Source organism: Gallus gallus, chromosome 1 (genome assembly GCF_016699485.2).
Source record: "Gallus gallus isolate bGalGal1 chromosome 1, bGalGal1.mat.broiler.GRCg7b, whole genome shotgun sequence".
In the NCBI taxonomy this organism is placed as follows: domain Eukaryota; kingdom Metazoa; phylum Chordata; class Aves; order Galliformes; family Phasianidae; genus Gallus; species Gallus gallus.
In genome coordinates, this window is record NC_052532.1 from 194,930,276 (window position 1) to 194,944,154 (window position 13,879).

The following is a 13,879-nucleotide window of genomic DNA, read 5'->3' on the forward strand; positions in this document are numbered from 1 at the left end:
CTCCAGGGCAGCTTCTGTGCAACTCCTCTCTCCTTATGGGATGCAGCCTCTCGTCCACGTGCTCATTAGGTCAGGGTAGCCTCCTGAATTCCTTGTATTTTGGCTTTTAGGGCTGTCACATTAAGAAAAAACACCTGTGGATGCATGAAATTTGTATTTCTTGTTCCATACAGATGGTCAGGAAGCTGCTGGGAACCCATCAGCAGTAGAGGAGTTGCTGGTATTTATATAGCCCTGATAGTTCCAAGGGAAAATCCTAAACCTAGCAAGTGAAAAGTGCTTAAGGCTGTGCAAAACCACAGAGCTCAGAGTATTGCTGAGAAGCGCAGAGGCTGTGGGGCCTCCTGCAGTAGGTGAGCAGTGCAGAATGATGGGCAGTGTCACCACTATTCCCATTCCCCACATTAAATTTCTTTTCAACTAAACAAAACGGGGACTGGGCTAAAAGAGCCATCAGTCTTCTCATTTTGGACGCTGCCCAAACCGAATTCTGTATCACAGTCACAGAATCACAGAGTGGCTTGGGTTGGAAGGGACCCCAAGGATCGTGAAGCTCCAACCTCCCCACCACAGGCAGGGCCACCAACCTCCACATTTAAGACCAGCCCAGGCTGCCCAGAAGCTGCCACCTCTGTATCTAGAGGTGAATTCCAATGCAGGGAGTGAAGTAGCAGCCCAGGTGAAGTTAGTGCTGTAGCTTTCATGCACTTCAGTGTGGGGCACTTTGGGGTTTCGCTTGCTGGTTCTTCATTGCCCTATTAGTCCGATTCCAGAAATAAGAAGCTTCTATTTGAGACCTCCAGCTGTGTTACCAGTGATGTGTGACGAAGCTCTGCAGTGATAATCCTCTCCACTGTTTTCTGTTAGATGTCAACTCGTTCCAGCAAACAACAAAATGGATCGACGATGTCAGAACGGAACGGGGCAGCGATGTCATCATTATGCTGGTGGGAAATAAAACAGATCTAGCAGATAAGAGGTACGGAGGAACAGCTCAACTTCAGATGCTTTTCTTGGGCTGATGCTCTTTTCTCCAAGACAGCTGTTTTAAAAGGAACATTCGTATTCCCTTTGAAATGCTGGAGGGGGCTGTGTCTGGAGAGGTCTTGCTTTTTAAACTTCTCTCTTTTGGGCAAGCCCAGGTTTACAGCACAGCTACTCGATCCAATTGCTGGGATACAAACGATGGGTGCAAGTCATCCTCCCTTTTAGAACTCCACAAGGTGTTTGCATAAGTTGGCAAACTTCTTGTTCTTAGAAGGTATGCAGCTTCAGCTTTTGCTGCGTGCACTCTTATTCTGGGTTTATGGTATTGCTAACACTGAGTAAAGAGTCCTAAAAATGCAAAGCAAAAGCACAACAGGGAAGCGTTCTGTATCTGATGGAAATCCCTGTTTTCTCAGCATAGCTTCACTCGTGCCCCTTACTTCAGATTTATAACATCCCGTGAGGAATTGTTCTGTCTCTCATGGGGGCAGAACATGAGGTGCTTCATGATTTTTATCTGGAAGCTCTTGATCCAAAGTCCTCTCCAGTTTCAGCCGTAGCAGACTGCGTAGTGAGTGGGATACCTAGATGGGGGTAAACAGCAGAAGCCTTTTGGTGTGAGATGGTTACACGTGGTCCTTCTGTAGTCTGCAAGTTGATGATTGTTACTGGGTATTAAAATCTTTCAGCTGCTACTTCTTGAAGCATAAAAGCACAGCTTCCTGGACAGGGACTCGAAGGAGTCTCATTGGCCCATTCAGCTGCTTTGCTTTGGAGCCAGGTGTGCTGTTGTGGTTATCGTGCTGTACAGCTGTGCTCAATCTGTGGCAGCTGTATGCAGGGAAAGCCATTGAATGCTTTGAGACTGTAATGTAGGAGTCATCTCCTTGGGTTAAAGACAACAGTGTTAATCTTCAGGTTGTCCATTTGTCTGGTTTTTATTTTCTAATTCTGTATTATCTTCCCCAGGCAAGTGTCCATTGAGGAAGGAGAAAGAAAAGCCAAAGAGCTGAATGTAATGTTCATCGAAACTAGTGCAAAAGCAGGATACAATGTAAAACAGGTGAGTAATGCCTTGGCTGCATCCAGCCCTTAGACTGCTTCTGGTGGTGCACCTTTGTGACAGTAAGATCTGCTCTTAGGCATCAGGAAGTCTTTGTGTAGGGTGTCAGAGGGAGGCTGGTAGTCCATATGCAAAAAACTAAGAGCTGGAGTTGTTAGCTGAGGTTTGGAAACATCTCTGACCTTGCAGCAAATGGTTTGCAACGTTTCTCCTCTTAGAAAAGAGGAGTTATGATTTCGGACCTACAGATCTTCCTTTATACCTTCCCAGACTTCTGATGATCCAGATTGGGTGTTTAGGTTGAAGGGATTAAGGCATCAGTCAGAATGTTGGGGACAAAGGACTGAGGAGTGCTTCTGTACCTGAGCAGTGAACAGATGTGGGCGAACCAGTCGAGGAGGGAATGTGGTTGGGTAAAATGCTTCTGCTGTCTGGTGAGACAGCATGGACTGCTTTCTCTGCTTTGTTGGAAGGTACTGGAAGTGCAAGCAGATGTTCTTGGCTAGCTCAAGCTATTAGTTTTTGTTAGCTAATCAGTTGCCTTTGAATTGGGGAAAGCAGGGAAATATCTTTTGAGCTGATGCAACTGCCATAAAATTAGGTTTGATGCTGTGAGATGGGCTGCAGCTCTTTACATTACATTCTGACCTGCTAGGTGATGTTTCATCACTTGTGTTAATGGAGATAAACAGCTTGGCAAACAGTGAAGTGGAGAAAGCAGTGAACGCTACAGAACTGACTTGAGGTGTGCATGAAAGAAGTTTTATCTGGGCTTGTTATGTTAGCAAATGTGCTTCTTAGGAGCTCGTGGATCGAGAGCCAGAGCTGTACATCCATACTGACTCTGTGTATAATGGGATGCTGGGTTTTCATTGATCTCACAGTATGTCATATGAAGTCGTCACCACTAAAGGTGTGGCCAGCAGGGAGAGGGAGGTGATTATCCCACTCTACTCAGCTCTGTGAGGCCCCATCTGCAGTACTGCATCCAGGCCTGGGGCCCCCAGCACAGGAAGGATGTTGGAGTGGGTCCAGAGGAGGGCCACTAAGATGGTCAGAGGGCTGCAGCACCTCTCCTATGAGGAAAGGTGGAGGGAACTGAGCTTGTTTAGCTTGGAGAAGAGAAGGCTGCGGGGACACCGCATTGTGGTCTTCCAGTACTTGAAGGGAGTGTATAAACAGGAGGGGGAATGGCTGTTTACGAGTGTGGATAGTGATAGGACAAGGGGGAATAGTTTTAAACTGAGACAGGGGAGGTTTAGGTTGGATATGAGGAGGAAGTTTTTCCCCCAGAGGGTGGTGACGCACTGAACAGGTTGCCCAAGGAGGCTGTGGATGCCCCATCCCTGCAGGCATTCAAGGCCAGGCTGGATGTGGCTCTGGGCAGCCTGGGCTGCTGGTTGGCGACCCTGCACATAGCAGGGGGTTGGAACTGGATGAGCACTGTGGTCCTTTGCAACCCATTCCATTCTATCAATCTATGAGGAGTCTTACAGCAGGAAGCCATTAGTGCTGCAGGATGGAGAGGACCTTCATTCTTGGGTACCTCCGTAGAGCAATCACTTGCACATGTGTGTGTACACACATATTTGTGAAAATACGTGTATTAGAATCACAGAACGGGTTGGGTTGGAACAGAGGTTGTTCTATATGCTCAGCTACACAAGTAGTGCGTATAAAGAGTTATGTAAGGAGTTGCTAAGAGCAGGATTATAAATTACTTTGGGCGCACCTTACAAACAGGACTGAAGGGTCTGTTATTGAAGCATCCCTTGAACTTGTATACTAGCAAAATTATTCCCTATGCAGTGGAATGATGAGACGTGTTATCTCGGTGCTGCGTTTCTGTGCATTGGCAAGCAGAAAAGTGTTCAGTTCCTGCATCTACCAATTATCATTCTGCAGCACAGAGGCTACCTTGTAATTAAGGCTTGGGTTTGGTGCTGGAATCCTGAATAGTGTGCACAGAATAGGGGGGTGTGCACTGGAGAGCAGGTGCTTCTCTGAGGGGAATGATGATGATGTGGCTGTGCTCCCTCTTCTCGTGGCTGACACATATCCAGATGTCAGTGTCCAAACCTGGAGGGCAGCTCGGGGCTGTGGGGGCCGGGTAGTGCTGGATGGGCTGCTGATCTGAGGTGTCAGGAGGAAAATCATAGCATCACAGAACCACCAAGGTTGGAAAAGACCTCCAAGATCATCCAGCCCAACCATCTGCCTGTCACCAATATTTCCCACTAACCCATGTCCCTCAGTACTGCCTCTAAGCATTTCTTGAACACCTCCAGGGTCAGTTTCTCCACACCTCCCTGGGCAGCCCATTCCAGTGCCTGACCACCTTTTGGGAGAAGTTTATCATAACGTCCAACCTGAACCTCCCCTGGCACAACTTGAGGCCGTTCCCTCTCCTATCTCTGGTTACACAGGAGCAGAGGCTGATCCCCAGCTTACCACCACTTCCCTTCAGGTAGCTGTAGAGAGCAATAAGATCTCCCCTGAGCCTCCTCTTCTCCAGAATGAACAATTCCACCTCCCTCAGCTGCTCCCCATTGGATTTGTAGACCCTTCACAGCTCTGTTCCCTGCTCTGGACATGCTCCAGGGCCTGTGTGCCTTTCTGGCAGTGAGGGGCCCAACACTGAGCTCAGAACTATGGTGTGGCCTCACCAGGGCTCTGAGTGCAGAGGGATGATCACCTCCCTGCTCCTGGCTGCACTATTTCTGACACAAGCCAGGATGCCATCGGTCTTCTTGGCCACCTGGGCACACTGCTGGCTCATGCTCAGCCGAGCGTCCAGCCAACACCCCCAGGTCTATTTCCTCTGTACAGTCTTCGAGCCACTCTGCCCCACATCTGTAGCATTGTCTGAAGTTGTTGTGGCCAAAGTGCAGGACCTGATCATGCTGAACTGCATCCCATTGGCTTCAGTTCAGCAATCAGCCTGTCCACGTCCCTCAGTAGGGCCTTCGTACCCCCCAGCAGATCAACACTTCCCCCCATCGTGGTGCCATCTGCAAACGTACTGAGGGTGCACTCAGTGCCCTCATCCAGGTCATCTCTGGGCAGCCTGGGCTGCTGGTTGGCGACCCTGCACATAGCAGGAGTTTGAAACGAGATGATCGTTGTGGTCCTTTTCAACCCAGGCCATTCTGTGATCAATAAAGATACTGAGCAGGACAGATGTTGCACGGGATGCCTGTAGTCCACCCAGGCACGAGGTATCATTGCAGAATACAACGTGCTTTGTGAAGCTGCTGCAGCCATCATTATGGATGGTGGCTGCATTTAATGCGTGGCAAAGGAACAAACTTTGCCTTCTTGTGTTTTTGTGCTGAAGCCATTCAGGGATTGTACTAATGAGACTGTCAAAGCAGAAAGCTGTTTCTGAAGCAGTAGCCTCACTTGCACGCTCCCCTGGGAAAACTCTTCCTTGTATAATGGAGGTCTAGACAAATTATGCCTCTAATTTTAATTGCCACGTTACATGCTGTAAGAATACTGTAAGAAGAAAGGTATGATAATTCAGCTTTGAGCTTAAAAAAAAGAGTCGTGGTGGGTAACCTGCAGGCTCATTCTTTCTGTCTTGAATTAAAGATTCGGCGTTCAGAGACACAATTCTTGTTCCTCAGTCACACCAACAGATAGGGTTATACATGCAGGCTGGATGTGGCTCTGGGCAGCCTGGTCTGGTGGTTGGTGGCCCTGCACATAGCAGGGGGTTGAAACTCAATGATCATTGTGGTCCTTTTCAACTCAGACCGTTCTATCATTCTATGAATATCCCAAAATCTTGAGGCTGTTACATGTCACTGCATCCTCATCCAATTTTCTTTGTGGCTTCTCTGTTGAACAGTATGACATTGTCTTATTAACAAATTATTTCCCCATGAAACTGGAGAGCTTACGATGCAACTGCAGAATGGATGCCCTTCCCACACCCTCTATAAAGGCTGTCGTTAATGAGCTGAGTGCAAGTGTGACCTTCCCATAACATTACAATGCCTAACCATAATATATTCTGTTTCTGAAGAATGGGTACTTCCCAAATTAATTTTCAGACAGGATTTTTAATTTAAATCAAATTATTTTAGATAGAGTCTACATTTAGCTATAACAAAGCACATTCATGTGTCAGTGAGCATCACCTCCTGCCAGATATCAAATATTCATGTGAAGGTGAAGCTGCTGATGAGTGTTTGGTTTATGCACCGAGCTGCAGGTTAGGATTGAGCATTGATCATGCAGCTTTCAAACTCCCTGTGGCTGAGATGTGTACATTAGGGAACAGAAACTGCTTTTTCCTTCCACTGGAAGCTCTCATGTAAGTATTGACACATCTTGGGTTGTCAGTGCTTCGCCTGGCAGCCCATAAACCCCAGCAAAATGCTGCTGTTTCCCAGTGCCCTCTCTTCCCAGCACATCTGTGTCGTGGATCTAAACCCCATGCCTGGCTCACAGTTACAGTTGGTGCACGAGGAGGCTGGGAGTGGAGTCAGGGGAGGTTTAGGTTGGATACTGGGAGGAATTTTTTCCCCCAGAGGGTGGTGACGCACTGAACAGGTTGCCCAAGGAGGCTGTGGATGCCCCATCCCTGCAGGCATTCAAGGCCAGGCTGGATGTGGCTCTGGGCAGCCTGGGCTGCTGGTTGGCGACCCTGCACATAGCAGGGGGTTGGAACTGGATGAGCATTGTGGTCCTTTTCAACCCAGGCCATTCTATGGTGCTGTGATTCTATGGAGTCCTCCATCCTTCGCTCCTTTGAATTTTCATCCCTTTCATGTTGGAGTTCATTCCATGCTGCAGGGATACAAACATGTCATGTTCCCAGCTTCACCTTTGGCTCTGTTTTCAGTAACACCTCTCAGGCCCTCAGCATCTTCCTTGCAGAGGTGGGGAGGTGTGGGGATGCTGTGGGGCAGCAGGTGGGTCGCTGCCCTCATCCCAACCGTATCTCACAGCTGCTGCATTGTGGTGCGTTGTTACTCTGAGGGATGCTGCCTGCAAGGCTTTGGTACCAATATTCCCCCACTGAGGATATGGAAGAGGGTTCATTTCTTGTCCTGCTTGGGGAGAATCATCGAATCATGGAGTCATAGAATGGCTTGGGTTGGAAGGTACCTCAAGGATCACGAAGCTCCAACCCCCCTGCTGCATGCAGGGCCACCAACCTCCACATTTAATACCAGACCAAAGAATAATGGCTAAGATTGGTTTTTTTCACCTCCTTGGCTGCAGCTCTTGTTTGCTACCCCCCAGTGGGAGACCAGGGAACTTCTGACCTTAGGCACTGCTTTTCACTTCTTGCTCATCCTTTTCTGCTGGATGGCAGTGCTGATAAGAGCAGAGGCACTGTCCTCCAGCTCTGTGCTCACTGCAGCAAGCCCACAAAGCCAAGAAGCCTATGAGGGTTGCACCATGCTTCAAACAACTCGTTTTTCAATGCCAGGACCTTCTACCAGCAAAGAAACAGGGGGGAACATAGAGCTGGCAGCCCCTTCCAGCCCTTCCCCCACAGGATGATTTGGCTGGGGCTCTGTTTGCAGGCACAGAGGTAGGTCTGCATGTGAGCATTGCAGAGAGGTACACAGGGTGTCCAACCTGAACGCTGCAGGCTTTCATTTTGTGACTTCTCAGGCATTTCTTTTCCCCGAGGACTGATGTGATGAGCTGCTGGGGGGAAGCTTCGTCTCTTCTGTCAAACCACATTTTAATGTATCTTAGAATCATAAAATGGTTTGGGTTGGAAGGGACCTTGAGGATCATGAAGCTCCAACCCCCCGCCACAGGCAGGGCCGCCAACTTCCACATTTCAGACCAGCCCAGGCTGCCCAGGGCCCCATCCAACCTGGCCTTCAACACCTCCGCGGATGGACGGGGCATCCACAGCCTCTCTGGGCAGCTGTTCCAGCTTTCCTATGCTGCTGGGCCTCTTAACATACAGCCAGGGCACCACAGGCCTCTATACATACTGTTCCTTCTGGCTTTGGGGAGAGGGTGCTGAAGACAAAAGGAGCAGATGATACACAGAGTGAAAATGGTGATGGCGTTGTCCCAGCATTAAACTGATGCAATAGAGGGAAAAAAAATAGGCTTTTGGATCTGAGGTTCAGCTAAGAGTGATTGCCAGGAGAGCTGTAAGGCTGAGGAGAGAAGTAGATAGCTTGCTTCAGTTAACACAGAGACTCCCTCCCCAATTCATTGTATTTGTCAGCCCTGAATGAGCTTTAAAGGACTTTCAGATTCATGCTCTCTCTCTCAGCACTCTGTAGTTCAGGGAATCTTGTTTGCCTGCAGACTTCGTGCCCAGAATATGTCAGGGTTCATTCTGCTGCCTTGTGCAAACAGAGGGGAGGGAGAGCCCCTAAGATGTCCTTCCAGCAAACCTGGCACACACTGCTGTCCAAGGGCTGTGGGCTGAGCAGGCAGGCTTTCTCATGGCAGTTGCTGAAGGAGCCCCACGAGGAGCCCTCCTTTCCCAGAGCCCTCCTTTCCCTCTGCAGGAGCAGCTTGGATCTTTTTCCCATCCTTTGATTCACATCTGTCTGATGGGCAGGAAGCACTCTTGGAGTTGCACTGCTTTCCTTGGGGAATAAGAATGAGGGAAATAACGTTGTTTGCTTTGCTTTAGGGGCAGTTTTCTTGCCTGGCTTTTCCATATGGGCAGCAATCCTCCCAGCCCTGCCGTGTCACTACAGAGTGTTTCAGTGCCAACTACTCCGTTGTGACTCCACTCTGGTAGGGGTTTACTGCCCGGCACTGTTCCTATCATAGAATCACAGAATGGCCTGGGTTGAAAAGGACCACAGTGCTCATCCAGTTCCAACCCCTTGCTGTGTGCAGGGTCGCCAACCAGCAGACCAGGCTGCCCAGAGCCATATCCCTGTTTGGGAAATGAGTTGAAATTAATACTGAAGGATGAGGGTTTGTCCAGCTTTGTCAGCAGAGTTGGATGCTGTAAGCCAAACTTGGTGTGATTTCATTTTTCAGATGGCTGCATTTCACTCCAGCCTTGGAAAAAAAGGGTCAGAGTGCTCACCCAGACACGTGCTGTGTGTGTGTGTGTACACAAATACACATCCGTGTGATAGTGTGTGCATATATGTGTGTCCCTGTGACGTCTCACAGTGAGGTCAGTGCTGGCTCGGGTCCTGGAGGCACTGGGAAGCAATGAGGTCTCCAAACAGAAGTCAGCTTTCTGAAGTTCCCCTAATTGGATTTGTTCACATATGCTGCGGCTGATAAGCAGAAGGTTAATAAGAAAGTTGATTTTCCTAGTTGTCAGATTTCTCTTTTTAGTCCAGTAATTTAAGGGGGAAATACAGCTGAAGGCATCAGATTTATTCCTGGTCTTAATATAGAGCAAGGATGACTGTATTTTAAACATTGAGCCCCTTCTGCCAGCAGCTCAGTTTAAAAGCAGTCATTCCAGTTGGTTCCCATCATCTGACTTATTTTTAAGACACCCCCCCCACATCCTTCACCCTATTTACTGCATCCCTGGTTGGCACTATTTGGTGATACGTGTTGTGAAAGGGGGAAATGGAATAGCAAAGAATGAAAGCATTTTTTTTTCTGCAGTGCTGTTTCCAGCTCGGCTCTCCAAGCACACAGTATCAGCCAGGGGGTCCGTGGGATGGCACATTCCCTTCCATAGGGGCAGAGATGTTGTGTGAGCATCCTCAGCCAGGCACAGCCTGCTCCAAACTTGCATATCTATCCTTAAAACCACGGGAGGGGATTTTTCCCCCTGAGAGTGGTGATGCATTGGAACAGGTTGCCCGAGGAGGTTGTGGCTGACCCCAGGGTTGGTTTAGGTTAGGGATCAGTGGGGTTCGGGGTCAGTAGGGTTAGGAGTCTGTAGGGTTAGGGTTCAGTGTGGTGCTGTGCTCAGCAGTAAAAGCCAGAGGGAAGGAGGAAGGCAGTGTGGCTTGGGCGTTTCAAGGCACGGGTTGGTTTGTCTTCCTAAGAACCCATTCATTACCTGTGACAAACCCTGCTTTCCAGGGAGTGTTTGCTCTGCGTTGGGTATGAATGACACAACCTGAACTACTTCAAGAGAACTTAAATGTTGGAGAAGGAAACCTGTGAGTGGTTTACCTGATGTGAGGAGTCAGGGAAAGGTAGATAAGAGCAGGACAAGGGGAAATGGTTTGAAGCTGAAGGAGGGCAGATTGAGGTTGGATGTGAGGGGGAAGTTGTTGACAGAGAGAGTGGGGAGGTGCTGGAACAGCTGCCCAGAGAGGCTGTGGATGCCCCGTCCATCCGTGGAGGTGTTGAAGGCCAGGTTGGATGGGGCCCTGGGCAGCCTGGGCTGGTCTGAAATGTGGAGGTTGGTGGCCCTGTGTGTGGTGGGGGGGTTGGAGCTTCATGATCCTTGAGGTCCCTTCCAACCCAAGCCATTCTATGATTCTATGAATGGATGAAAAGGCTTTGTCACCATGCACAGGACTTAGGATTTTAGATTTGTACGTTTCTATTTCTCTATTCCAGTTAGTTTAAAAATATCTTGGATTTTGACATTGGGTATATTGGGTTCAAGGTGAAGATCACCATGGTAGGGTAGGTAGAAGGTCCCCTTTCAACAGGGGTCTAAAGAAGATGCTTACAGAGGAATAGCACAGCTGTTTATACTGGTGCTCCTCCCATCACATAGCTATGTGTTTATCCAACCTTCCCGTTTCATCCAGTGATTCTTCAGTGCTCGTTGTCTAAGAAATCCATGGACCAGAGATCACTTATGTTCTCATTTGCAACTGGAACGGGTGTACCCGGGGCGGTGGGCAGTGGGGAGCTCAGGGGTTGCTCTGACATAGGGTTGGGTTTTGGGGGTGCTCTGCGGGGCTGGGGTTGGGCTCGGGGATCCCTGTGGGTCCTACGGGAGCTTCGTCTGCTGCGTGTTGGAGGGGCAGCAGGTATAACAGCTTCCCTGCAGTGCTATGAAGAGTGCCTGGCAGCAGCAGCTTACCATCTACTGGATGGCATACCAGTGTGCTTCTCCACATGGGGCTGTCGGTGGTGGTTGTGTGTTCTGCAGTGCAGCCTGGTGGCTGTCCAGTAAGCCTTTTTTTATTTTTTTCCAACAAAGTTGGGATTATTGAATATTAAATGTTATGAGAATTGAGTTTTAGGGACAGAATCGTGGAACCATTCAGGTTGGAAAAGACCTCTAAGATCATCACGTCCAACCCCAGCCCACCCCCCCGTGCCCACTGACGACATCCCTCAGTGCCACATCCCCACAGTTCTGGAGCACCTCCAGGGATGGGGACTCACTGGACAGCTGTGCCACTGCATTACTGCTTTTGGGAGAAGAAAATGTCCCTAATATCTACTCTGAAGCTCCCGCTGTGATTCTACTAAAGGCAAAGAAAGCCCTGAGATTTCGGAGCATGTGTGGATTTGAGCATAGTACTGAAACTTTCAGCCATTCAAAGCAAAGTGGGATTAAATCACGGTCACTTCCCTGGTCTTCCTGATGCCAAAAAGCACTCACTGATCTGCAAAGCTGTTCAGGTCTCTACGTTCACAAGAGCAGGTTGAATGGGGCCCTGGGCAACCTGGTCTGGTACCAGGTCTGGAGGCAGGTGGCCATGCCTGGGGTGGGGATGGGGGGGATGGAACTTGATGGTCCTCGGGGTCCCTTCCAACCCAAGCCATTCCATGAGTCTGTGAATATAAGCACACAGCGTCTGGCTCAGTTCTCTATGGAAAGTGGGTCAGTGGTTGTAAGTGGTGTAGCTCTGTGTTGTTGGAGGAGAGGGTTGAGATAACATCTTTGTGTCCATCAAAGACATCACGGCTGACCTCAGGCTTGCACTGAGCGTCCCGTGGCTGTCAGTGGGGTGGGTGAGCACACTGATGGCTTGGAAATATTGGCTGTCCTGGATGGCTGATAATGAAACGCGTGGTGGCAGTGGGGTCTGGGATGGTATAAAAACATTAATTCCATGTGTGTCAAGATGTAGACATGAGCTGTGGGTATCCCTGCTCATTGCAGGGAGTGGACCGCACGGCCTCTAAGGGTTCCTTTGCAATTCTATGATACCAGTTTGGCTCTGTCCTCTTTGTCGAAGGTAGGTCTGTGCTGAGCACATCAGCACGGAGTCAGAGCTGTTCTCTGTAGGTAAGAACCAATTAGGCAACCATTTGCTAACCTTAATGAGCAGCAGGCGAGCTGTTCCATCAGGCCTGAGCCTTACTCCACAAGAAGGGAGGGAGCAAAGCTGCGAGGTTAGGACAGGGAATGAGTCCTGTTCAGCCTTACCTTCCAGCCTCCTTCAGGCTGTGGGGAGCTGGGAGCTGGACCCTCTGGGGCATAGAGGAAGGGCTCAGCAGGGAGGGGGCTGAATGCCCCATTGCTCTGGGGTTGCAGCAGTGCTCGACACGTGGCTTTGGTCTGCGTTTTATACCCTGAGTGTGGGTTGGGCTTGGGATAATACTGAAGAGGATACCAGAAGTTGAGAGTGCTGAGGACAAAACTGGGCACCTTCCTGAAAGAAAGAAACTGTGTTTGGGTGGTGGGGTGTCCTTGTCGTGAGTGGGTGAGGGCTGGAAGATGATCAAGGGATGTCATTAGGAGACATGGAGCTCTTGGAATGAGTCCAGAGGAGGGCCACTAAGATGGTCAGAGGGCTGCAGCACCTCTCCTATGAGGAAAGGTTGAGGGAATTGGGCTTGTTTAGCTTGGAGAAGAGAAGGCTGTGGGGAGACCTCATTGTGGCCTTCCAGTACTTGAAGAGAGTGTATAAACAGGAGGGGGAACGGCTGTTTACGAGGGTGGATGGTGATAGGACAAGGGGGAATGGTTTTAAACTGAGACAGGGGAGGTTTAGGTTGGATATGAGAAGGAAGTTTTTTGCCCAGAGGGTGGTGACGCACTGAACAGGTTGCCCAAGGAGGCTGTGGATGCCCCATCCCTGCAGGCATTCAAGGCCAGGCTGGATGTGGCTCTGGGCAGCCTGGGCTGCTGGTTGGCGACCCTGCACATAGCAGGGGGTTGGAACTGGATGAGCATTGTGGGCCTTTTCACCTGCATGCCCTGTTCTCACCCACAGCCCTGGCTGATGCTGATGGCAGGCTGGGCAGTGTGGGCAGGGTGGGTGTTGTTTGCCTTTACATGGGGGCACAGGCACAGCTCAGTGGGGTTATGAGGGCCAATTTTCCACCTGGTCCGGGTGTGACGAGCTGAGATGGAAATCAATCCCAGGCTCCAACCAGAGCAGAGAAGGTGACAGAAGTTCTGCCGCCTGAAGCCAGTAACATTTCATCTTCAGTAACAACAACAAATGTGGTTTGCGGGTTCTTAGGAATAAAGGTTATATTTGGTGTCAGGCTTTTCGGTGAGAGCCATGTAAATAGTACAGAAGGATGCATTGAATCATTGTTTGAGCTGCATCGAACTGGGGTGTGCTCTTTGAAGTACAATTGTTTTGATCTGTTCCCTGGTTTTTTGTTCTTTTTTTTGCAGCTTTTCCGACGCGTGGCAGCTGCCTTGCCTGGAATGGAAAGCACACAAGACAAAAGTAGAGAAGACAGTATCCTTTATGCTGCAGAGCAGTGGTGGCAGAGCACTGCCAGGTACCGAACGCAGGTCCTGAATAACAAAGGGAGGAGGAGGAGGAGGGGGTGGTATCTGTCCTGCAGCCCTTGGTCAGCTTATGGGAGGGGAACAGAGGCAAGCAAGGCTAGAATTTGAAGTGCTGAGGAGGAACCCTGCTCAGGCAAATGGAGGAATATCCAAGGATGGCGATCCCATAACCATTTAGCCTTGCAGAGAAGGACCTGGGGGTCCTGGTGGGTGAAAAACTGACCATGAGCCAGCAGTGTGCT

General features: G+C 49.7%; 1 protein-coding gene across 9 annotated transcripts in view; it reads left to right on the forward strand.

Annotated features, from left to right (window-relative positions):
- Positions 1–13,879, forward strand: part of RAB6A (RAB6A, member RAS oncogene family) — a 60,853-nt gene that overhangs the window by 43,103 nt on the left and 3,871 nt on the right. For all 9 annotated transcript variants that reach the window (XR_006939406.1, XR_005859986.2, XR_006939407.1 and 6 more), the window contains 3 exons: positions 868–979; positions 1,957–2,050; positions 13,518–13,584. Coding sequence is in view for 4 of the 9 variants with exons in the window: in XM_040700517.2 (XP_040556451.1) it covers positions 868–979; positions 1,957–2,050; positions 13,518–13,584 (273 nt within the window). In the remaining 5 variants the exon portion in view is untranslated. The remainder of the gene's footprint in view (positions 1–867; positions 980–1,956; positions 2,051–13,517; positions 13,585–13,879) is intronic.